The sequence below is a fragment of the Scleropages formosus genome, chromosome 13 (genome assembly GCF_900964775.1).
Source record: "Scleropages formosus chromosome 13, fSclFor1.1, whole genome shotgun sequence".
Taxonomy (NCBI): Eukaryota; Metazoa; Chordata; class Actinopteri; order Osteoglossiformes; family Osteoglossidae; genus Scleropages; species Scleropages formosus.
In genome coordinates, this window is record NC_041818.1 from 14,145,804 (window position 1) to 14,172,619 (window position 26,816).

Below are 26,816 nucleotides of genomic sequence, written 5' to 3' on the forward strand. Positions count from 1 at the left end.
AGAGCAGGACTGTGGTCCAACCCACTGTGCCACCGCACCCCCCTCGTTTTTGATATTTGTTCAAAAATTATACATAGACAATCTGTTTGAAATGGGGGAAAAAAGTTTTTCACACCAGCTATGCCCAAATGTTTCTGGTCAGAAACTTTCAGGTGACCATTCTTCTGACTTCAGTATAAGTGCACTATCTTCTTCCCACAGAAATGACTTCCTAGACACTAATTACCACTGAAGAGTCTAATGTCATAATAACATACTATTATAATAACCTCAGTTTGTGTTCCTTTTTCCGGCACTAGCATTCCCTCAGGCAGCGACATGAACCTCAGACTGGAAACAAAGTGTTATGAATGAATGAAACACTGATCAGATCCGGCGGCCTACAAACCTGTTGACGTATTCATAGGTGTTCACGCAGTTCTGATAACAGGACGGTGTCACTTAGATGCACCGTACTGTGACTGTAGCGAGCGAGTGGATTAAAGTAGTAAGGGCTGGAGACACAGGCCACACATGGTCGAGTTTCGGCTCCGCTTGGGACAGAAAGGCGTGGTACAGAACAAAGCACAATGCTGAAAGGGCCTCTGAAGCACAAAACAAAATTAATACTACGGTCGTTATCTCTCTTTTGATGGTCATGGTTTTAATACTTCTGTAACCGTCACATGAACTCATGAACGGTTGGTTTTCTTTATTGCGACTTTTCCCAAACCCGTTCGAAATTTGATTTTGAAAGTGAATTTGAGTGTGACAGAATGGAAGCTATCGGCTGTTAATGAGTGGCATAGGATGCAGACACAATGTCCATGGGGAGCGAGAGAGAGGTGTCATACAGCTCAACAGGCAGTGATGTCACCCTCCTCTTGTCGCTTAGCAACACTCAACACTAACAATAGTAGACAGTAGACAGAAGATGGCCAGCAGATAAAAGAGAAAAAAAAAAGGTGCATTCATTAGGTATCGTCAGTGTCCAGGGGTGAATTCGGCGGGCGCCAGTCTTCAGCAATCTTTGCTGAGAAAGCTCAACTTAAAAATAACAAGTCAATGATGCCCTTTACAGCTGTCAAGGACCACCGCGCACAACCAAATACCACACACCATACATGAGCGCAAGGGTGTAGTCTATCAACCCCCAACCGACACAACATGCAAAGAGACACAAGAAGATCCATTTGTGGTGCTTAAATTTTTTTATGTCAACATATTTCCAAAGCAGGAATGTACTAGTTTATTCTCCTTCCTTTCCAAAGGGGAGGGTAAGTCGACAGGGGAGGAGGAATAAGAATGGGGGGTTACATGTACACAGAGGAGGCCTCTTACACAAGCGTCCTATAAAGCCTCCCTGCACAGCGCACTGGAGACACACACAACCTCTTCTCTCAGGTGTTGGATAATGTCACAGAGGCATGGAAAAAAACAAGAGAAGATGAAGGAGAGGTGTGTGGATCTGGAAATGGTCTCTTCAAGCAGAGGTGTCCATGAAAAACAGCAAAAAGCACAGCTGTAGACAACCTTTTAACCTCCAACGTTTTTTGGGTTCGGAAATGGCTTCGCTGGAGTCCAACAGCCGTCGGTATTAAAGCGTTTCGGACCAATGACGTCCGAGGCCTGTCTGACATTTGAACATGTTGTCAAGTAAGTCACGATCCGAAGGCAGCGTCGCAGAGCGATGACGTCGTTCCTGCGCAAGTGTGATGTGTTGGATGGATGGAAGGAGTGCTCGCAGACACACGGAGACAAGAAACATCCCGCAAAAGTTCTTCCTGTATGCGCGCCGACATCCGCTCAACACGTTCGTTGACCTCACCTGCAAACACCCGGACCAGGAGCGAAGCAAAAGGTGGCCTAACAAAAAAGACACGGTAATTCAAGAAAAACTCCCCGTTAACACCACTCGCAAACGAAACGCTACCCGATTCTTTAAATTATAACAAGGAAACGTTAAAAACGATTACATTTCCAGAGGCAAAACTGTTCAGAAAGAACAACTGGATATTTGCAACAAGTTCATATGCGATTAAGAGCTGTGGGGAAAAATTCTGATTGGGTCAACCGAAGCGGGACCTCTTCAGCGCGGGCGATGAATGTTTGTGTGCGTCAAAGCAGAGTCGAAGGCTCTCGGTAACACGAAATAAGTCTTTGCCGAACAGTCCTCGGCTCCTTGCGACTGGTAGCTTTGCTATGTCATGGTGCAGCTTGCATTTCTATCCAAGTCATCCCAGGTGTCACAACTGGCAGATGACACACCTCTGTTTGCGCAGAGTGTAATTTTCGACAGCTCACTTTCGGTATGTCTGCCATCGCTGCGGAAATACTGCTGTAAGCCAAAAAACTGGCAGAGCGCTAATGGGTGTCTGTGTGGGAGTGCGGTGATCCTGACGTCCCGTCCATACAGATTGTGTGCTGTGTGTATGGTGGCCTGTGTCTGAGGAGTCAGCGTGTGCCTCGCGCGCTTTGCTCAGTATCCCTCTATGATTTGTATGTGCGAGGTACATGTATATCACTGCAATCGACGTACCTTGCAGCGTTTTGTTGCTGGTTTAAAGTACAACGTGTGTTGTGTATTTGAGCTGCATGTAGCACATGTGCTGTTTTCTGTGTGCTTATGATGTCTAACAATCCTTTCTGTTCTGTTTTCCGTGTCTCTGAGGGCTCTGCTGTTTGTGTTTTCTCTCTGTAAACCCCGTGCTATACTGCTTGTATGTCTCTCTCTCACTCACTCACACACACACACACACATACAGAGGAACACAGCGAGTCCAGCATTATGAGAAGAGTCTTTCCGACTTCAGTCACTGCAGATCTACACATTTTCCCTTAGCTACGGCCACAGCCGTGCCCTTCCACGTGTCCACGGTGTCGGGAAAAGGCTTTGGTACCTCCTCTCACATCAGTCTGTGATTTCACACACCACGGAACACCTCTCTTTCAGCTCCATGTTCTGGCATTTGAGGAGACGTGAAGTTGTCTGAAACCCTCCAGCAAAAACAATACAGCGAAAACCAAAAACGAGACAACAGGACACAATGACCAGATAAAGACTAACGAAAAACCACTTTGTGTATTTCGTTTTGTTACTTTTCCTCCACCTTGCCTGTTTTCGATAATAAACCAGTCACAGAACAGGCCGTGGTTGGTGGGGAACAGAGCGTTAATGCGTGTGCCCACATGTGAAAGACGTATGGTGAGTGGATTGAGAGATGGAAGGCTGTAGCCATTTCCCTCCTAGCAATGGAGAGAAAACTGGCAGAAACGAGTGAGATCAGGGCGATGTGACCGATACCCAGAGCCATGTGTCTGGGACACTGGATCTCCTCTTCCTTCATAGACACCCACTCCATTATGAGTCCATATGTTCTCGTGTCCTGGGTTCCGTCCTGAGCCGTTCTGCAGGCTGCCGAACAGCTCCTACATCCATTCTCTGATTTCCCATCGTTATGTGGATTTGCTCGTAATTCTTTCTTTATCAGTCATCCACTTTGCTTTCTTTTGAGGAAATATTTCCCCTCGCTTTCAGCGTGGCAGTTACTCTGTTTTCGTGAACTGATTGATGCTTGTCCACTTCTCCCGCAAGATGCCGTCTTTACTATCATTGAACCCCCTCTTGCTCCAAATTCAGTCTTCTTTTTTTTGCAAAAACGTTTATTCTTTTAAAACTTTTTTAGTGTGTTCTAACTCAGCACCTCCACAAACAAGCTTAAATTTCAAAACTACAGCATTGTACAAGGAGCTATAAAAATATACATGGGAAAAGGGACTCGAGGGAGGGAACTGGGGGGGTGGGGGGGAAGCGGGGGATGTGATGATAGGGAAAAGAATCGCCATTCGACAGAGAAACAAAGATTAAATTAAATTACGACAACAGAGGAACAGGAACTAGGGCAATCTCCGGCTAAATCTCAAACCATAAAGATACAAAAGCACACAGAAACTGTGCCTAACGGTGGAAAAAATAAGGATAGAAAAAAAATTCTAAAAAATATTTATGGTATATTTGTTAATATATATCATCTCTAACTGTTGGTGGAAATAAAAAAAAAAAAAAAAAAAGAAAATCTCATGGTTTTTGATATTTTTTGCTCACTTTTGGTTTTCAAACTAACACCAACACACACTCTCACACACAGACACGCAGAAAGACACTGACAGACAAGCACACACAGCAACGCAGATACACAACAGCACACACCCACACGTATACAACGTAATGCACATCCACTGTACACTCATGGTTTGTGCACCAGCAGTGATTGTTAGCACGATGCCTCTGCTATAAACTCACACACGCACGCGCATAAACACGATACATATGATGTGATTGCTAACACTGGACTACTCCATCTCTGGCCTAAGCAGTCACAACCTGCGGCCCGCTGTTCCTTTTCCATCGTTGGAGGACAGAGTCGAATTCAAGAGCCCAAGCAACTGAAAGGGAGCTTCAGTAAACCACTCAACCAGCCGTGAGCTGGCTAGCAGGGTTCTCGTGTTAAGGGGTTGCAGTGCCAGAGTCCCGATGTTGGCCTGGAGCAGGACTGAACAGTTTTTGAAGGTGCTCACAGAGGTAACTGGCTTCCGGAAAGATTCCCATCACGTTTTCTTACTGGTTCCTCCTCCAGGGCCTGGTAAAAGTAGCAGAGCAACAAGGCAAGGGCCCTGAAGTAGAGCATGGCCCCCTGTGCGTGGGGGCGGTTGGAGAAAGGACGCTAAGTGGAAGGCCTGAAGGGCCTGGCTGGCAGAGTGTAGCAGGGAGGGGGACAAGAAGGGGCGCAGGAGGGGTCATCTAGTGGTGTCATCCCAACCTCATACTTTGTAGTAGATGTTTGCGGGGCTCTGCGGGGGCATCTCCTGGACGATGTAGACGGGGTGGCCGTAGTCCCCGCTCACCTTCTCGTAGTGCGGGCAGTACGCCGAGTCGGAAGTCCGCAGCGGAATGATGATGTCACTGGGCTCCGAGCCATTGTTGTTCCCACTGGCACCTCCAACGCCCCGCTTGGGGCTGGTCAGGGAGGACAGCGAGAGAGGTGGGATGTGAGACTCCGAGGGTTTGGAGTGTCGACGCCGGTAGCATACCACACAGATGACTGCGGTCACCAGCAGCAGGAAGGCAGAGCCGCCAGCTGCACCCGCAATCAGGGCCACGTTGGAGGAGGGCAGGGGCCCGTTCTCACCCCCTGCCCCGGCACCTCGCGTGTACGTGGAGTTCCCAGTGACACCTAGAGATGGAGAGAGCGCGAGAGACGCTTGTTTGGTGTACCAGCCATGCGTGACCTTTGGTGTGACTCAGATCGCAGAAGGAGAGCTGTTGATACACCTTTGAGTGTGTCTAATCACAACTAAACAAAAAAATGCCAATAAAAGGAGTGAAGCGGTGGATAAGGAATGAAAACGTCGACAATCTTTGGAAGGTCGCTGCTGTTCTATCCTCTGGAAGGTGCATGCAGATGAACATGCATTATTGCGTAATCTAATTCAGCCAGAAGAGGAATGAGACGTTCTCCCTTTTCTGTTTCTCTCTATCCCTGTCTTCTGATCTCCTCATCCCTGCTCTCCATGTTCCAGAGAGTACAGCGACAGCAATGTCTCCTCGTCTCTCTGTCCCGCAGTGTTTTATTTATTGAGAAGAACGCAAACATGGCACATCTGCATTCCTCTCCTGCTCCCTCTCCTCCGCCATCCCTTGCTCTGTCTGTGCTGCTGTCCCTCCTTCTGTTCATGTAGTTTGGGCCATCTTCTCTCAGTCTTCCCTCCAGTGTTTCCCTGCTCTGTCATTCTCCCTCTTCTTCCTTTCTGTTCTCCTCCTCCTCCTCCTCCTCTGCCCCTCTTTGCCTTCTCCTTCTGCTCACCTTGCAGATGCTGCCCTGGTTGTATCCCTTCCCTCTCACCTCCTTTCCCCTTTTTGCCCCCACTATCTCCTTTCATTATTAGTTTCTTTCTTCTCCCCACCCTCCCTTTCTCCCCTTCCTCTCCAAGGACCAACAACAACCATGGCACCAAACTAATGACAATAATAAGTCTTTGAAATGGCTCTCCAGGCCTCTTAGAGCTCTCCCCACATACCTCCCATAGGGGCTATGACAAGGGCTATGACAAGGGGCTATATTCTTAGCCTGCAGCACTGCCTCCAGGAGGCTCCAAACAGAAAAGGGGGGTAGCAAGAATTTATTAGTGAAAATCTATGTGCAAGTTCCCTGTGGACTTTTATGCTGCAAACTTTTTTTCTGTCACTTTCCCTGCCTGCTCCACCCCTCTGCCACCGGGATTTCGCATCTCCTCCCCACGTATACCCCCCTCCCTTCTCTAGTACCTGGGTTCCTGGCGTTGGGGTGGCCTGAATTCTGGTCCGGTTTTACTGGCTTGGGGGGCAAACCATAAGGACCTGTGAAATGACAAATTAGGAGAAAAAAAGTGTTGTGTAAGACACCCAAGTGACATGTGTGCACACAAATACAGAGAAACGCACACACAAATCAGAAAGTAATATTAAAGTCTGTGTTGGGTTCCAGATTGGTTGGTAAGCACTCTGTGTACTGGGTTTCTGGCTAGTTGGTAATAGCTCTGGCTGTGCACTGGGTTTCGGGCTCAGCTTTCAGTGCTTTGTCTGTCTGCTCAGTTTCAGGATTGACTTTAAATGCTGTGTCTGCTGGGTTTCGGGCTTGACCATAAGCCCCGTCCGTGTCTGTGTGCTGGGCTGCTGGGTTGCTGGGCTGGGCTGTAAGCGCTGTGTTTGCATGCCAGCATGTGCACATGGGCCCTGTGCCCAGATCTCCTCACAGATTGCTACGGGGTCTCGTGGTTTCATCTGTACACAAACAAACCAGACCTCTCACCCTCGGCCTACTTAACAGCTCTCACCAAGAGGAAAACCAGATGAAGGGAGCAGACAGACCAAGGCCACTAAAGGACACTCCGCAACAGTGGAGCAACGGACATCTGCACAGCAGACAGGAGGGAGAAGAGCAAGGATCACAGTGGACCAGGGGCCACAAAGAAAGCACGAGGGGTCGCAGTAGGTGAGCGGAGGCGTCACAGCGAGAGAGGGCCTGCAACGAATGCATGAGGGAGGTAAGTGGACTCTTGCTGCCATGGGCCCTGGTGTGGGAAGGGAGAACTGCGGCAAGGCCAAGCCATTGGGCTGACCGTATGACCACGTACTCTATGTAGCTTCCAGAACAGCGGAGACTGCAGGGAGGACAGCGAGTGTGACTATGCAAGACTGTGTATGTCTAATCGTGCAAGATTCTACACGTGTTTGTATGCGTCATGGCGACGAGCTGACTGGAGACAGACATGTAAGTATGGACCCAGTTGCGGGTTGGTTTTATTCTTTGTCAACGTTTGTAGGACAAGACAAACTCAGAGGTCAAGGACAGGCAGAGGTCTTCTGGGCGTAGACGTCACAACACAGGCGAGGCAAAACTCCGTAGTCGAGGCAAACAGGGGAGGGTCAGAAACCAGGAACACGAGGAACATGACGAAGATGCTGAAACTTCAAGCCCACAAGGGCGTTTGCAAAAATCCGCGTCGTGACGCGGTCACGGAGCTCCTTTTATCCCGGTCGTTATCAATTAGCAGCAGGTGTTGCTGCTCTGCTTGTTCCCGGGGGCGTGACAGTGTGGATGACTTCACGTATGTGTTTACTTAGATACTTTTGTGGGTGCATGAATAAGTGTGTGGATACCCATAAAGGAAATATTGCTCCAGGGTGATTTAATAATGCTTTTTAAAAGCTGATATGTATTACTCCACTGCATTGTTCACCAATGTTTTTCCAAGATTTAGGGAGTTACATCAACAGTGTTCATTAAACTCCTTTAATCCATCCATGATGCCGTTTTCAGAGCCTAACGAACGGCAAGGAATCCAGAAGTGTTGGAGGAAGTCCAAATCCACAACGCACAGAATCCTTCCTCTATGATGGAGGAGGCAGGTGCGTGAGCCACTTCGGTGTGTGTTTGTTCATGTATGGACAATGGAGAGAGCAGGTGTCTGGGAAAATTACAGTGCCACTAAAGGGGCCGTTTGGTGCGCACCGAAAACAGCTTCCAAGCCTCCTGGACCAGAAGAGTCTTAATTGGACAAGCGATGTGCTGAGCTGATCATTAACAATTAAATTGGGTAAGACTGCAAGGTCCCATGTGTTAATAAAGTAGGAAACTGTTGGACCACAGGTAAACTGGGGACCGTGGCAGCAAAGTGGATGCCAAGAAAGGCGTGGACACTTACTCTGGCCCACTTTGAGGACCACCTTCATCCCTCGCGTAGCGCACACGCCCCCCCTCATGCTCTCCAGTCCTTGGCGCGTTCCATCCGACGTTGCTACGGAGACGGGAGAGAGGAAATGGATGTGCCAGTTATTGAGGAAGTGCAAGCTGGGGTCCACTCACCTTTCCCCACACCGCTAACAAATGCAATAAGGCTCAAACGTCAAACACTTGAAGAATGTGGTAATGCGTTAATATCTCAGCACAGGTGCGCTGATTATTTTACGTCAAAGTAAAGTGATGCAGTATTTTAAGAACTAATGGCAAATGGCAAACCTTGATATGTTGCTCTGCAGCTTTCTTACGCTGTAGCAACTTTAAGTTTAACACCAGGCCTTATTAATTTGACACATAAGTGCTTTCTGAGCTGAGGCAAAAAAAGCCCATAAAGCTGTTTAATGACGAAAAATGAAAGGCCATAAAGTTGCTTATACACTAAATGAAACACAAAATCCCCCTGATTAAACTGAGGCAAAAGCTCAGAAAAAAAACGCACAAATTTCAAACAGGTGTGACCGGAATAATTAAGCTTCTCAAGCTACGGAGACATGAACAAGCACAGGGTGACCCTTTGGTAACAATCCAAAAAAAAAAAACCATCAAGTAATAACAGAGAGCAGTCGTTTGTTAAAGTAAATGTTGTGTGCTAACACCGAGTATCCCCAGGGTGCACTACCATGATGGAGCCCTGGAGGATATTAACTCAGGATAGCCCTTGGCTGAACTGACAAGGCAGAAAATTCATGCATATTTTACACATTTAATAACTTTACTCCATTTGCAATTATGAGAGTAAGAGTTAGTATGAACTTGGACCCCACACCTACCGAACACAGCCCTTTTAGAGAGCGAGCTCAGTGTTTACTAGGTTACACTGACTTCTGGGAAAAGGGAAAGCTGTATCACTAAATACTGCCGCTCAAAGGAACAAATAAAACCATTTTACGGGCTACAAGCAGCGCAGCAATTCTGAAGGTCTGCCACTTCCCGTCCCTGCTCTTGTATCAATGAACCAGGTACTGAGACTGACTTTAATACAGCAAAATATCCAGCTTCAGAGCACAAACTGGAAATGCCTTTAATGTCTTGCCAAAACTTAACCAAAGTGCATTTTTTAACATAAAAACAACGATTGTTTGAAATAACATTCTCTTCTCCGCAACCTGTCCATCGCTCTAGATTCCTCATCTCAATTCCCTCTTTCATTTTACATCCTTTCTCTTTCTTTCCATTCCCGATCTCAAGGGTATGACTTTATCGAAGTTAAAAAAAAAAAGAAATCTTCCCGTTTGGTGCTTCGGGCTACAAAGTAACGTCTCCAGCACTCTCGGAGGAAAGGAGGAAGGTGTGAAAAAGGCTGCCGAGCTTATCACACCTCTCTCTCCCTCTCTACCTCTCAAATGAGACAGAGGACGTGAGAAAGAAGAAAAAAGAAATGGGACAGAAAAAGAGAGATAGAGGAGGAACGGAAAATGAACTGAAATGTGAAGGGACACAGCCGGAGGGCAATGTACGGAACGGGAGACGATGGCGATGGAGAGAAAAATGCCGGCATATTTCCTGACATTAGTTCAGGTTTGCAAGGCTCCAGGAAGCATTTGAGTGGACGAGAAACGGGAGATTTTTATTGGCTGTGACAGGCTGCTGCTGACATGACTGAGACAGGAGACTACGGGAGATGATGGGGACAGAGGACACTGGGATAGGAAAGGACAGAAATACAGTAGGCAAAAAAACCGATAGAAAAAAGAGCAGCAGAAAACCCATGAGAAACAGAAAAAAGTGGGTTATGAGGAATGGAGATTATACCAGCGAGTGGTAAGTCTGGCCATAGCAGTGTTTCAGCAACTAGCCAGGAGGACAAGAGGAAAAGAGAGGACACGGAGACAGCCTTAGAGGGACGGCGGGGACACGGAGAAAGCGAGACACAAGCCCAGGGAGGGCCGGGATGACAGAGAGGATGCTGAGGAGAGATGAGTAATTGAGACGATGATCAGCAGTGATGGCGAGATGTAGAACACTTGAGGATAACGACGAGGGAGTTGCGAGCAAGAGGCGAAACGTGGCGCCCAAAGTGGAAAAACTTAACTAATGAAATAAAACTAGAGTCAGCTTCAATCAGAGAGCAAGGAGGTCTACAGGGACGAGAATCGGCGCTGCCGAAACACGCGTGGTGCTACAGCGAACCCCTACAACCCGCGGAGTGCCCCATGTGGACCTCTCTGCGGACAAGGGAGGGCATCTGACCCCGAATAACCCAGGCTACGAGGCACTCGGTCCAAGAGAGGGGTTAACCCGTTCCAAATCGGGTTAAATATTTCTAATCGGCCAGAAGGAGGATTTAAAAAAAGAGGAAAATTAGGCCCAGCAAAGAGAGTGGATTAAAAGGGGGGGAAAAAAAGGAGAGATTACGCTGCCAGTAAATCCTGGATGCCGAGGGCGGAACTGTGCTTTCATTCAGCGCTCACATGTTTTCTGGTAATGCATTTATACCGTGCACAGAGTGCTGTATTATTCGCTAACACAAGTGGGCGTTTGGCTCTCAGCTGTAATTATGACAGCACCGAGTACCGCGTGGAGGGGACAGTTGTGCTGCATGCTCTGACGGTCCTCCCAGTTAGCCTGTGGCCGCCATCGTCGCTTGAAACCCTGAGTGCAGTGATTATTCTGAGCGGCCTCTTGGTTTAATTACGCTCGAACATGAAGATTGGTCCAATGTGATTAATACAGGGGTCAAATGTCATGTCTGCTTCTAGTTGTGGAACCTTTTGTGCTCCTCGGTCTTTGCCACCATAGCCCCTCGGGGCAGTCTGCGTGTTGACCCACGTCTGGCGTGCTGAAAGGGTTACGTTCAAAGTTCGAAGTTTATTGTCGAAAGTACAAGTACCGCGTACAAAGTACTATGAAATTCTTGCTTGAATGTATGTGAAATGTAAAGTCTTAACAACCTCCTGATCACCACAAACCAAGACTCCTGCTACAGCCCACAATGAGCATTTTCAAACCTCGGACCCACCATCCTTCACTACCGGAACCAGGACAGATAAACACCCCGAAGCACGGTAAAGATGAGAGTGATGATGAGCCTGCAGTGCTTTAACCATGCAAACAGCGGCACTTTGTACAGAACTGATTCCACTTGATAAAATAACTCATTTCACTCTCATTCCTTACCCACAGCAAGCTGCCCACTGAGGGCACACTTTATTCGCAGGAGCACCTCTTCCCACCGGTGTCCCCAAGTCTGGCTTCACACAGAGCATTTCTACAGTAATGATGCGCTTCTAAGGGCGGCCACATTACCTCTGGCCTTCTGTTTGAGCAGGAAAAAGTAACCGAGGAGGCCTCGCAGCACTGCAGGAGCGTTTGGGCACCGTGCAGGTGAGCTCCTGTCGCAGGAGATGACAGCAGACCCGCGCAGAGACGCACACACACACAAAAACACACAGAAACGGGGGGCTCATCTCGGCCCGCTGGCCTTCGACAAGCCGTGTGTGTTCTCCACCTCCCAGAGCGCCCTGCTTCAGAGCAGCTCAATGACATTTTAATTCTCTGCAGTTGTTCGCTGTCGGTCCATCGGCCTCCATTACCATCACCCCCGTCTCTGGGTGGGGCGGCACTGCGCTAACCTCGCATCCGACAGTCGGTCCGTGGGGAGCTCTGGGTCTTGCGGAGCAAGCTGCACTCCTGCCCCGGGACGTGAGGGGCTGCTACAGAGCGCCACACAATACCACACAGTGCCACATCATGACACACAGTGCAACCCAGAAATACGTAGCTTTGTAGCACAGCACCGTATCCCATACTGCCTCACAGTACCACGCACCGTTACATCCCGATACACCGGTATCATACAGATGAACACACTTACACCTTTAACCAAGGTGACTTATGACATACACTATACTGAACTCCGTACAATAGTTAATTCATGCATACAGTACAATAATGTAACACATGCACACACACATGGATGCACACACATTAAGGACAATTTAGTCACCAATCCACCTGAAACACATTTTTGGACTGTGGGAGAACGCAGAGCAGAGGAGACCCATATAAAGACCAGAAGAACGTGGGAACTCCGTACAGACTGAGCCTGGATCAAACCCAAGTCCAAACGCACTTTAGGTGCTTTGAGATTCCAGCGCTATCCTCCGCACCAATGTCTTAAAACCACAGCAGCCTGATCGAAGGTTAATGAAAGCCAGACAAAGAAGATCTGCTGGTGTCTCGACTCTCACCAACACTCACACATTTTCACTGCACTTGCGCTCTAGGACACAAACACATTGGGAACCTCTTTGACACAATGTGTATAGTCGTCTACATGCCGAACACAGGTCAGTAAGGTCCATCCTGGACACAGAGATCTGCGGAGTCAAGAAAAGTGAGACTCTGGAATACTTTGTTGATTAAGAAAAAACTACAACAGTGGGAAGAGCTGAGGAAATGTTCAAGGAACGTTTCAGTGTGTTCCAGGTTGTGTTGCACAACAGCAGGACAGTGGAGATGTAGGCCAGTCTATGAAGGGCACATTTCGAACTGGGTCAAACTCACAGTGCGAGTCCCCAAGTCCATACGGGACAAAGGTTGCGTTTCACTATATCTATAAATGTGTCTCAACGAATGTCCGTGAGGGCTGTGCGTTTAGGATGATATCCGTCAACATGCACGTATGACGAGGAATACGAAAATATTCAGGTGTGTGTTGGAATTGGCTTTGGATCTGGCTCAGTCTGTGTCGAGTTTGCACGCTCTCACCTTTTGGACAAAGTTGTCCGCTAAATAATTTTTAAGATTCAGTACGGTCTGATACCGTTTTATGCTTATCAGAATAAGTTCTTACACACGATGAATACAGTAAAGAGAGTACTTTGCGAGTGACCGTTTCCCCGAATAATAACATATTCCCATACACATTCAGTGTTCAATAAAGAAAATTTGGAAAGTCCAAACAACAGCGTGAATCTTGCTGTGACCATGTCAGCATTCTGGAGAAAAGGATGCCTGTATTAGCCCGAACATGACACATTTGATGGGTGACAACAGATTAAATCTGTGTGTGTTTGTGGGAATGAGGGAATGAGTATGTGTGTGAAAGAGTGCGCGTGCGTGCGGCGTGCGCGCCTGCTACTGCGGTGACTCTGTGGGCCCTCTTGTCCCTGTTATATCAGTCACCGAGATGGAAGCCTGCAGAAATAGGTCATCACAGTCCTCCATCTCTCTTTTACAACACCCAGTCAGTCTCTGCTCACGCCACCAGAAATTTTTTGTGTTACTGGTCCGCCTCCCCATCTGCACGTCATCCCCCCGAATCCCACGGCGCTGCTTCGATTCCCCCGTAGACTGTCACTAAGCGGCATTGCTGGTCCCCCACCAATCATAGTACGCCCCTCTGAGGGTACGGGTCCGACAAGTTCGCTTCTGGTCGGACAGAGCTGAATTTGCGGCCAAAAAATTGCAGGTTCGTGTTCAGTGAAGAGAAACACCATTATACTTTAATGGACTTACTTTACGTACATGTCTGACTGTATGGAGAAATTATCCTTTCATTAGTAATAAATGCTTCTCCAGTGCAGGGCCGAGGTGGTCCGGAGCCTCTCAGAGGGTCACGACCCACAGGGATAATACCCCTACGGGCCAGAGGAGGCACCACTCAGCGCCGCTAGCCCAGACCCATGAACCTGTTCACAATCTGGTAGTTGCTGAGGTATAAAAGGAGCAAGTGCTGGAGGATAGATCACGGATTCTTAATCGGGGTGTATATTGTGCTCTCTTGGCGATCAGTAGTTCCCTGTTTCCGCAGTTTGTTCCGTAGGTCTTTATGTTCCAGTCCCGAGTCCCTGTCCTGTCTATTCCTGCCTCTTGTTCTCCAGTCCCGGTCCAGCGTTCCAGTCCGGTATTTCATCACTTCTGCGTGTTCAAGCCATACTCGCAGATTCACGTTTCACTTTTCACCTTTGTGCAAATACACTGTGTGTCTCTTTGTCCCGCGTTCATTGTTTCACCTCGACCCGGTACTTTACGGTTTGCACTGTGCACTTATTCATACATTCTGCACGTGGGGTCATTTTGCTTTTCGTCCGTGTTCAGCCGTAGCAGCAACGTGCGCCCGTGTCAGACTCCCGTCCAGACGCTGCACGTGGGAACCCTAAGGCATGAGGCAGGGTCCACCGTGGAGAGGAGTTAAGTCCGCTGCAGGGCAAATTAACAAATTAAATTAGCAAAAATTTAAGCTTGATAAACAAGGTGTGATAGAGTTTAACAGGGCAGTAATCATACTGGTGAGACGCATGGTGAGATTCAGGCTGTGAGGTGAGAGGAAGCAGGAGGGGGTGGTACCTGCCGTCAGTCCACCTGGCACTGGGCAGCCACCTGTTATGCCCCTGCATCTTGGGTGTGGGGGTAGACAGGAGCGTGAGCAGGACGTCTCACGCAGACAGTGCCTGGCTCGCTCTGCCACACCCCCCACGCCCACAGCGAAACAACACCCCTCTCCAGCCCATTATCTGAGCAGATGAGAGGCTAGAAGGTGGGCGGGATACGCTCCGGGTGGGAGACCGAGGGTCAGTAATGAACCCCCCCCACCACTGCTATACTGCTCGTTGACTCGTGAGCGAGTGCCCTTATTAACTCAGTGCCCGCCCTACTAGCCTTTGGGGCAGGCCCCTGCCCCGACCCCTCGGGTGCCCACACACCGAGCTCGGTGCAGGCCGAGCGCGGACGTGCACGACTGGAAGCAACGCAAAGCTGTCCCTGTTTTCTTTGAGCCCCTCTTCCCCAGCAAAACACAGCTCGCCATGGTAGGGGGGCCGATGCTCACCGGGCCTTCATCTAATTTACTGTGTCACGCTCCGATTTGACAGCCGGCTCTCCCAGTTTTCTCCCTCCTTCCTTCTCTGTGTAACTTAATTTTTGGTCGCAGACAATCCCACAGCCCAGTGCACCACATTACACATCAGAGGACAAGCGCACACCCGGCCACAGCAGCACCGCGCTCTCCATCTGCTGCCACCGCTACTGCAACGCCGGTACTGCGTTGCCAAACCGCTCCTGTGCGGCCGGTCGCATTTAACACCCAGAGACAGGTACGAGGGGGACAGAAGTGAGATGAAGGAGCGATGTAAAGAGAGAAAAAAGGAGGGATGTAAAAGAAGGAAGTGGGTCAGTGGCCTGATGGGAAGGAAAAAAAGAGACGGCGATCAGTGACACGGAGAGAGGGAGCGAGAGGAGGGGCACCGGAGGAGTCTAAATTAGGAATAAGGGATGTGGGATGTGAACAGGAGGTACAGAGGAGCGAGAGAAGCAGCCAAAGCAGAAACGGGGATGTGAGCAGATGATCTGCTTCAATGACACCCCTTTTGTTCCTTGGTCGCGATGATGCCACCGCACTTAGTTTCATACAGAGGTCAACGACACAGATTACCGAGGTGGCTGCGACTCGGTGTGCGCACACGCAAATGTACTTGAAAAGACGGTCCAATTTTTGAATTTGGACATGAAAAGGCAGGACAGTAATGGAAGCCAGTGTGAAACTCCCAGAAATGGATGTTACGTCTTACAAGCTGTAATTAGACTAAACGGTGCCTTTAATTGAGGGTTTTAATGAAGTAAATGAGAGCACGGAGAGAATAAAAACCATTAGCTGCAGGGTTCCCACACAATGTCGGTTTGTGCGCGCGTGAGCGTGCGTGTGTCTGTGTGTCGATGTGTGCACGCATGCTTGTGTCAGCCCTCTAACTGACCCAGAAGATACGGGACTGGTATTCAAACAGGGAACACCGCCGGGAAGACCGCTGCCCAACCTGTTGACGGCGTGAACATGGGAGACCTGCTATTTGACATGTCTGACTATTGTCAAGGACACAAAGTTTTATTTGTGACACCGCTGACTGTTTACATCCAAGCTGTGTGTGAGGCCTGTCTGCACACACCACGCTGCCACGCGTTGGATTAAAAACACGCTCTCGCCGTGTCAATCCGGGACACAGGAACACCTTCGCTTGTAGGCTCACGTTCGCTGCTGCTCAACATGGTGGATAGATTTTTATAAGGTCCTACATGGAGATGTGTTTTTTTTTTTTTTGTCTCGTGTATGTGTTCCAAATTAGCGTCCCCCCTCCCCCAACCGCCCAACCTCGTTTCCCAGAGAGAAGAGGAGAAATAAAGAAAAGAAAAAAAGCCGTCATGGAGAGCCGGCGAGCCGGAATAACACGTCCCGACATCTGTGGCTGAACACAGCTCCGGGTGGTGGGGCTGTGGGCTCGGGGGCGGGGGGTGAGGACAGACACAGCAAGTTTTGTTTGTTACTGCATAGCTATCTGCTTTAACAGTTGTGTGTTTCTCTACGTTTACCTGTTGATGTGACGAACTTTATGTTTTCCTTCATTAACCGGACTTCTGCCTGTTTCCAAAACAACCTGCTTCCGTTTCCAAAACAACTTCAGTTTTGAATCTGAGCACAAGTGACAGACAGAAAGAGAGATGCACATAGAGGCATCAAATAACAATTATTATGTTTATTGCTAATTACAGGTGGTGTCTTTGTGAGAACAAAGAATATTTGCCTACCTGGACAAGTTTGCTCTGCTCTGTGTATATGGATATGCTAGTGTGTATTGTTTTCCTTAGGCTAGTTCTGGTTATATGCGTGTGAACTCTGAGTGTGTCGACGCTGCATATGCATCAGTGTGCGTGTGTGTGCGCTGTGCAGAACACAGCGCGTCTAACAGAGTTACACAAAGAAAATTCAAACTGGCACTGCATACATGTTACAGTATGAGGCATAATGGAGCACAGTCAAAGTTGTTGCCTTGCGCTCAAAGGACTCAGGTTTGAACATCCATCCACTCCTGCCGTAGTACCCTCGACCAAGGTACTAATCCTAAACTGATACAGCAAAAAAAGAAAAAAATCATCTTGCTGCGTAAATGGGTAAATAATTGTAGGTAGCATGATATACAACTGTGGTTTGCTATGAAGAACAGTGTGTGCTAAATGAAGGAATAATAATACACGTTGTGTGGAAATGTGTTACTGCGCTTGCAGGAGTCTGTGTGTAGACACCTTCCCATCGTGGTGAGTGGCAGGGATGCGGGAGCGGCTACTTACAGCGTGAACAGGGATAAGTGAAAGGCCAGTGGTCAGGGGAGCAGCACAGCCCCAGATGTATCTCGGGCTCACCCTTCAAACACACACTTCACACGGGGCATTACCCACGCTTAACCGCACTGAACCGTTAACCGTATAAAAACTCTACTCTTCTCGGACTCCACTCTGATGTTGAAGGAAGCAAAATAACCATGGCATTCCCAAAGGTTAGAGGGAAACGGGAATGACGGTTTCCTAGAGCTCTGACACTGTCGAACCACCGTGACCACACCTGCGACCAAAACCACTCAATGGGAGTTATGTCAGGAGTGGTGCCATTATTCTTATGAAAACGGCAGAAGGGGCAGGCAATTTGATGAGGTAGACTGGATGGTTTGTTAATTCTTTATTTACCTCATGTTTTTTTCCCCAAACTACTTACAAATATTTACCCATTTATACAGCTGGGTGATTTGTATTGGAACAATTCAGTGTAAGCACCTGGATCACGGATTCTGGAGTAGGAGTGGAATTCAAACCAGACTCCCTAGCCCACAAGTGGTGGCTCTTAACCACTACACTCTCCGCTTCCCCTAGCCCAACGCTACCCTCTGGCCTTGGAGTCGTGGATTAGTGTGCTAGCTCTGGTGTTTATGGTACAAGTCTTAGTGCTGTGCCAGGCTCCAGTACTAGTTTCAGGGCACTGGAGAAGAGGCTTGGTGGGATCAGGGAGGTGGTTCACATGGTGCCCTCATTAGTGACAGCTCTTTGTTGTGAATGTGTAGGGCAGGGATTAAATTGGATCTATAACAATGAACGGGTCTGCGGATGGCTGAATTAATTACCCTAATTAGTTTCTTAATTGCATACATTAAAGGACTGGTTTTATGGGAGAGCGTCTTGGCAAGCGGGGCGTGGGACAGACGGGTCAAAGAGATGGGCCGGGGGAAGGGAGTGGCTCACTGAGGCTTCTTTGCTGAATATATAATTATTCGAGGCCGACTCTGCCAGTCTGTAGAGTGCGTTGAGCGGGTAGCATTATTACCACAACAGCCACGTACATCCGTCTCGGAAAAGGGCGCCAGGCTAAATGAACAACGTGTAAAATGTAAACGCAAGGACGCGCATGGTTCAGAGCTGCCGCCTCCTGTTACTGGTCTTCTGCTCTTCTTTCACACTGCGGTTGAAACCCGGTGAGCGCGCCGCCGATAGACGTCCCGAGCCGTGATGACATCATCGTCACCAGCTTGCGGATTGCTCTGCGTGTTGACCAATTATTAAAACTTTGGCTCTCGCTTCCAAACAACATCCGGCAAACTAAGCTCACTGGTTAACAATTTACAGCTGGGAATCATAAGCCACACATTCTCCAGAGAGCGGCAAAGCCAAGGGGAGGCTGCTCTAGGCTGTCAGAGAAAATGCAGTTTTATTGTTATAAATAGCATAATTAATATTCATAGTTACTTAGTACCAGATCCATTAAGCTATTACACAAGAATATACAGAGAATGACATTAGTTGTACTAAAACACATTAATTTATCTATAATCATTATCTAATATGAAACGGACTAATTACATGTAATTAAATCGTTATATAAATGGATTTTCCAGCAACAAGGAGGACATGCAGAAACGCAAACACACACACATGCACTCTCCTGCCCATTATTAAACGGTTCTGGAAGTGGAAAGTGCTTGCGTTTTATCCTCCTTCATCCGTTCCTCCTGTTCTCTCTCACTCTTCTCTCCTCCCTCTCATCCTCTCCCATTTGCCAGTCCTCCACCCCATCCACCCCCACCCACCAAACAGCTCTCATGTGAACAGCTGGTCTGCCAAAGTCAGCCCCCCCCCCACCCAAACACTTTAATCTGCCTCCTAACACAGCAAACATGACGTCTCCCTGCTCAGACTAACTCATTCTGTGTGTGTTAGTGCATCAGCGTAGCACAGCTCCTGTGTGTGCCGCTACATTTCTGTAGGTGTATCGGTGCGTGTGTCTACTCATCTTTACGGTATCTGTGCATTTCTGCAAAGTCTGTGTGTGTAAGCGGTACCTGCATGTGTCACTGTAGCAGTGCGTGTGTTACTCCTTGTGTGTTCCTGTTTGCCCTGGTGCCCTTGTGAGTGTCCACGAACGCCATCCCCTGCAAAAGAGTGTTATTCATTCTGGGTGCGTGTGAGTAACAATAAGCTCATTTCAGAAATCCAAGTCAGTATCTTTGTCTGTCTGCAAGAGCATCAGTATGAGCATGACTCTAGGCACCACCTTCATAAGTAAGAGAGAGTGTGTGTGTGTGTGTGTGTGTGTGTGAGAGAGATGGAGAAAGATGGAGTGAGATCTATTCCTGCCCAGGTGTGCACTAGATAAAGTGAGGGAATATTCCCCTGGCAGAGGTTCCACGGCAGAACAGTGGTTTGCAATGCTCAGGGTTACACGAGGATGTCAAATATATCGTACAAAGGCATCAACAGATTGTTTGTGTGTGTGTGTGTGTGTGTGTGTGTGTGTGTGTGTGTGTGCGTGCGTGTGTGTACGTGTGCGTGCGTATGATATGAGGATGTTCACACTGCTCATGTGCATTTGTGTCTATGCATCCATGTGCTGTGGCTCCATCCAATTAGAGAAGGAGCCTTCTTTTCTGACCTTTAGCAGGAAGACTGCAAGCATGTGCACAAGCAAGCAAGCAAGCAAGCGCGCACACACACACACACACACACACACACACACACACACACACACACACACACAGAGTGCTGCACGGTTCTGATTGTTGACCTAGATTGGGGAAGCAACCTGTCACTTTCTTTTATTCACACTTGCCACCCCCAGCCCGATGGACTACAGCGACGGCAGGCCTGCTGCCAGAGCCGCCTGCGCCCTCTCGCTTTCTCTCCCCCTCGCTGTGTCCACTTCTTCATTTCTTCACCGCCTCCCTTCTTCCTCTCTTTCCCTCCTGTCAAAATCTTTTCCCAAAGAAGTCCTCAATACAAATGTTTAGAATTCTTGAGGGGGTGGGCCCACATGGACCCGTTTCCACACGCACACACACACACACACGCACACAGCAGCTAACATCATGCCTGGCATCGCTTCCGGCATGCCAAACACTCAGCACATCCCACATCTGTGCAAACTTGGAGAAAATGGGTCATTGGTGCACGAGGGGCAGGTGTCCACTCTAAGCCCGAGCAGACAAATGTAAAGTCCTATCTAACAGGTGCCCAAGTTAATCCGTAAGGCAGCAAAGTTTAGGGAAATGGGCTGGATCAGGGTCTCTTCATTATCTCCTCAGTTCCACCTGTCCTTCTGTAGAGCCTGTGAATTCTGTGTGAGTCTCTCTCTCCGACAACAGTACATGAGCTCAGAGATCAGGCTGGTGCTAAAATGTCCTTCCAGTCTCCTTCTAGCCAGCCATCAGTTTATCCCACCTCCCCTTCTTAGTGTGTCCTTTATGTCATCAGGGTGGCCCTCATAAATGTGCTCAGACACACACACACACACACACACACACAAGTGCACATGCTAACCTGCGTAAACACAAGCAGAACAGAGGACTAAACAAATGTTCATAAAACGCAAACGGGAGAGGAAAGATATTTAGTGAGCAGAAAAACCTTCCTCTGTCCGCCTGCCTGTCTCTCCCTCTCTCACTTATTCCAGCTTAACCTTAATAAATAAACCAGCGCTTGCCTCTGTATTATTGAAAACCCCTGGATTCCTCTAAACAGTGAAGCACGGCCATCCAAAGTACTACGTCACACAGACAAACAGCATTCACGCAGTCACAGACACAAAAAGACTGACGGTACCGTGCATACGTGTGCATGCGTGCACACGCGCGCGCGCGCACACACACACACACACACACACACAGAAATGAAAAAAAAATAAAAAGGCAGAAATCACCCCTGTAACCTTGCAAGAGCAACTCTTCCAATAGTTATCATTCATATTAGGCTTGTTAATTTGAACCGCTTATTTATTCGTGTTGCCTTCTATGGCCGGTTCTAGGGTCTCTCCACAGAGCCAAACCAGTTGACCGCTCAGCAGAGCTACGCAGTGCTGGGTGCAACTGCAGATCCGACCGAAGTGCGCCACAACACACAGCAGGTAAAGCATGTGCTGTGTAGCAGACAGCGAGGATCTGCAGGAGTTCCTTGAGGTTGCCGTTCAGATCACCTGCCACAGCTTGGTGGAGTTGCAACAGCTCTGCTGTCAGTCTCGACAGCTACAACAAAACAACATCTGGCCATGCTGAAAGCTCGCTGTGGCTGGGAGCTCCCTGACCATTGTGTGTGGGGTGTGTAAAAGTACAGGGGGAGCTTAAATAGGGCCATACCCACTTGCACCCAGCACAGGCTGCACATCATTTGCACACATGTATTGCTCACAGCTTGGATGGAGATTGTGTGCGGTAGGGTAAACCACAAACTCGGATTCCTCAGGAGCACAAACAAAGGAAAGACAATATATGTCATTTCACATGATTGTTATGTAAAAGCCCTTGGAAAAAGGTACCGCTGTCAAGAAAAAACTGTCAAGGAGGGGAAAAAAGAAAGCATTCACCAAGAAAATGAAACAGAAAACAAATAACTTTGTCCTGCTGGTTCTCTAAAGCCATTTGTTTCAAAACAAAACAATCAGAGCACACATGTCACACTACTTAATATGATTGAGAACATCCTAATACAACTCATGTAAAACACATCTTTCACCAGTCAAGTCTTCTAGTACAGCAGATGTTTACAAGAGTTCCTGAAATCTGACAAGCCTTTTTCAACAACACATAGTGTATATTCATTGATTCATCCATTAGTAAGAACCGCTTGTCTTGATGCAGGATTGCGGTGGTCTGGAGCCTATCCTGGAAAAACAGGGTGTGAGACAGCATGCACCCTGGACAGGACATTAGTGCATCGCAGGGTCTCCGCTCATAAGAACCTACAACCCAGGAGCTGAAGTACCAGCACTGACCGGTGCAGCACCATGCTGCCCTTATGCCACGTAAATGTGTGTATTACTATTAGTAGTTAAAAATGAACGCAACAGAAAGAACAGGCTCATAAAACATGTATTTACAAGTGCAGCCTACTTACATATTCAATTCACAGTCATACCTTGCCCATTTGTCTCTATTCATAATTATAGGCATATAAGCTTTGAACGTTCTGAAATAATTTGCTTAGAATTGTTGTTAGAAGTTATTTCATGCGGTCAGTGTTTATTTTATGTAAGATTTACACTGTATTCCCTTTGGAAAAGGCAGTACATTTTTAGTGTGCTCCTGTGATTTCCATACTTATTTGTCCTAAATTACCCTACTTTTCTGAACTTTAAATACACTTGCTTGGTTTTCCATTATGCTGAAGTTTATTAATTATGAAATATACTAAGAGTATACATGTAGTGTACCATCAATTTTTAAATATAACTTTGTCTTTAACTGGCCCACTTCAGTACTCTTGGGTTTCAGTACACTTGGTGATTTCTCATAATGAATTAGCGCAAAATTGTGCGCGCAAGGAATATAGACTCCTATCGCTGCGGTGTATACATTGCAGGATGCAAAGGGCATGCTGCTGCTCTGCCCTTGAGATTGCTACTAGAGACTACTTGAAGGTTTGGCAAGCAATTAAACACTACTGAATAAATGACTACAGACTTTATGTAAAAGTATGAGTCAACATGATAACAACGAAGGACAGGGAGCAGGGAGTGTGACTCTCTCTTTCTCCTATCAATCTCAGTTCCAGCTCATTTAACCCATATTGAATAAATTAACAAATGCTAAGGTAGGTTAATTAAAAGCCTTTTCCCTGAAGGAGCAAATCTCACGCACAGCAGCACACACACACGCAGATTTAAAAGCATGGAAACACACATGTAAACAGATGCACACAGACTAATAGACGCACGAGAAAGATAAGGAGACAAACATACAATATACACCTGCACTGTCTGCTCAAAGTTTGTCTTTTTTAAACAGTTTAAATTCCTTTAATCACTTCACCCTTCTCCATAAATTTTTATTTCATATCCAACTGGTTCCCTTTCTCCCACTTCTGTACCCCTCCCTACCTCCCTCCTTCCCACCTGTGTCTGTCTCTGTCTCTCCCTGACCTTGAATTTGAGATCCTCATTGATTGGTTCTGCCTGTCGATCGATTAGTTTAGTCTGTTTGAGTGCTGATTTAAAAAAAAAAAAAAAAGAAAAGAAAAAAAAATTCAACAAGTGACTGGTGGCACAAACGAAGCAACATTTAAAGGTATCTGAATGCAGGATGGAAAACAGCCTGCTGGTAAAGGAGTGCAAGACACACGAAAGAAATAAGGGACTCAAATAAAAAGTCATGGCTTCTTGAAATGGCTTTTCTGTGAAACAATTTAACCCTGTCAGTCAACACTGGAAAAAATGTCCATATCCACATTAAGAAGTAAAGATATAGTAAATGCTCGAACTATTGATTCTGTTTAATGCTGTTAAATGTTCCCTAGTAGTCAAATATGCATTAAACAGAATTTTGAACAAAAAGGTCAAAACGCTTCTAGACCGTGTCTGATGAGAGAGACATAGCCAACGTTTTGGTTTCACTGGCCTGTGCCAAGGCCATCCTGCAGGACAATCCGCACCCACATGAGCCTAGGGATTAGTGGCTGACCAGTCACTGTGCTGCCAGCAGTCTAGGAAAACCCCAAGCATGTCCACCATACCGTTCACAGCCATGACAGATGGGGTAGGAACGAAAACGATGCCAGATACACACTCCAACACACAGGCAGGCAGACCTTCAGATTACAGAACACACTCTCTCCAACACACAGATGGAACTCCAGCATACAGCAAGACAGGATTGTTAAAGGTGTAGAGTCGACACTTGGGATTTGTGTGTTGCGAAGAGGCGTAACCCACATTTACAGGGGTATTTATTTGTTGCTTAGCTGGTACCTCTGTCCAAAAGACTGACTGATTTTTACTCATTTATACTTCAGTCTGAACTGACAGCATTCACATTTCAAGTCTGCACCAGAACCTTCTGCCCAGCTATTGTACAATATTACTACTCAGGTGCTATTTATAGTTCATACTACTTTTGGATGTGTGTTAAATGACTAGAAAAATTATTAGATTTTCTTGAGACACCCAGGAAGTTTTTCAAATTAAAATTCAATCTTTAAAATAAATCCATCTTTAAGCCAAGCGGTGAGCTTAAAAGAAGAATATCAAAAAGAAGCCAAACATGTGCGCGCTCTCACACACGTACCACTTTCCCTCACATTCAGGCAGGGTGAGACACACACACAGACGCTCACCGATGATATAGTAGTCATGCATGGTCTTGAACTCGTGACCCCACAGGTTGGGTGAGTACTCCTGGAACTTGATGGTGAAGCGCATATAACTGTTGGGCTTGTCGCAGGTGAGCAGAAGGTTGGGTGGATCCGTCACCTCGCACCGGTCCGCCTGCTCCCGTGACGACACCAAGTACAGCTTGTAATACTCATACTCAGCTGGGTCTGAGGCAGGGCAGATGAGGTCCAGCCGGTCACCGATCTGGGGGTACAGCACATAGCCTTTGTCGTCCCTGAACCTGCGGAAACAAGAAGTAAAGGAAAACACACATGAGCAGTGCCCTTGGTGACCCAGGTGACAGATTGAGACAGAACCACTGCTATTGCAGTGAACGGCCCAAAAGTCTAACGTTAAAGCATCTCGTTTCGACAGAATGCACGAGATGCGACGTGGAATAAACGCCACATGAGGATCAGGACATCTCTTACACACTGCTAACGTTACATGGTCATTCAACATTCAAGAGTACTTATGTCAGGTTCTGGAGTACCAGAACATACACTATCTAGTCAACCACGGATGTCTAGCGAAGGAAATTTGTTGCTGGTTAAGCAGAACCATGGTGACCTCGAGGGCCATACAAGAGATTCCTAGTACATGTAGAACCTTCCACCAGAAGGCTTCGTTAGCTCGTCTTTGGTGAGAAACACCCCACAGCGATGTCTCCAGCGAGAAGGTCACATAGCTGCCCATGGCTCTTACACAAAGGCCTGGAAAACAAGAGGCCTTCCACACACAACCTCCATTGACTCAACGGCACATTTTTGTCTCTTATCTGATGACCGCTCCGCTTCATGCTGCAGGTGACTTGAACTGAAGAATGGGAGGAGAAAGCGGGCGGGGGAGGCTAAATGGGAGACGAGGAGGAAGGGGCACAGCCCCAGGTGCGAAACCGATAACAACCGAGGAAGAGCGGCTACAAGTGAAGGACCCAGCAAAAGAGGTAAACAAATGCAGAGAAGAAAGAAAGATGGTAAAAAAGAAAACAAAGATAAAGCTGAAAGGAGGGATAGGAGGAGAATGCAACAGGAAAGACCCCGCTTTTAAACATTCCCTCTTATAAATGAACCATGAACCAGTGGAAAACCTACTCACCTACACATTTAACCCACAAGTATTCACTACTTCTGGCTGACTCCCATCAGGATTTATCTACATCTCCAGTTCTAGCTTCTTTCACGCAATTTGGGATGTCCTACACGGGACAAGGCGGCATGTGCGCGCATGAGCAACAGAAGTGTAAAGTGCTTGCAATCTTTCTAATTTCTTTGTGCAACGAAACAAGAGGGGAAAAATAAACACAGGAAGTGAATTCATAAAATAAAATCTAGTTTAGAAGCTGTTGAATTATCAGACATTTAAAAGATGTGTGCGTGTGCTCAACAGCAGCCCACTGGATGTGCTCACACACACATTCCCCCTCGCACCCTCGCACCCTCGCACACCCACTCACTCGCAGACACCGTTTATGGTTATTTGCTTAGCAGATGCTTTTACAGCAGCAATTCCCTACCGGAACTTGCAACACTGTAAACTCACTTGTATGGCTGGCAACTTGATTCCACTCTCCACTGGAGCAGCTGAACTATTGCAGATGGAGCCAAGTCTTGGAGTACCTTGCTTAGGGAAACGTGGTTTCCTTCCAAGAAGCTAAGGCAGCCTTCACATGTCCAATTCCCTGACCACTGCACCTCCTGCTGGCCCCATCACACTTTCTCCCCTGCAAAATTCAGTGTGGTCTCCAGCTCTCTTCAGTGTCTCGGCTTTTCTCTCCCTCTCTCCATCATACTGAATCTGCCTCTTACGCTCAGACAATGGGCCTATTCATGGGACCACACTTTCAAACATGAAACTGAAGGGTAGGAACTTGGAGTGGGGGTGCAAAACTTTCCCTCTCTTTCTTTCCTCTGTTCTCTGCCGAGGGCAGGGGAGCAGGAACACTGTTTTTTCAACCTCGGACCCCAGCCGTCCTAAGCACCATCCCAGAAGAGCAGAGCATTTGGTTTCCTTTAACCCCCCCCAATCGTCTTCCCAGTAGCCACTGGCTCCGGTGCTATATGCATGCCTTCCTTCCTCCTTTTTAACTGCCACTTTACCTGGCAAGA

General features: G+C 47.6%; 1 protein-coding gene across 2 annotated transcripts in view; it reads right to left on the reverse strand.

Moving 5' to 3' along the window:
* Window positions 1–1,180: 1,180 nt before the first annotated feature.
* Window positions 1,181–26,816, reverse strand: part of LOC108929734 (ephrin-B3-like) — a 48,190-nt gene continuing 22,554 nt past the window's right edge. The window contains exons 2-5 of one of the 2 annotated variants that reach the window (XM_018744464.2): window positions 24,672–24,949; window positions 8,224–8,316; window positions 6,305–6,376; window positions 1,181–1,845 (exon numbers count right to left, since the gene is read on the reverse strand). In XM_018744464.2, coding sequence (XP_018599980.1) covers window positions 1,577–1,845; window positions 6,305–6,376; window positions 8,224–8,316; window positions 24,672–24,949 — 712 coding nt within the window. In that variant the 3' untranslated portion in view covers window positions 1,181–1,576. Of the gene's footprint in view, window positions 5,214–6,304; window positions 6,377–8,223; window positions 8,317–24,671; window positions 24,950–26,816 lie in introns of both variants that reach the window. The other variant, XM_018744463.2, reaches the window with a different exon arrangement.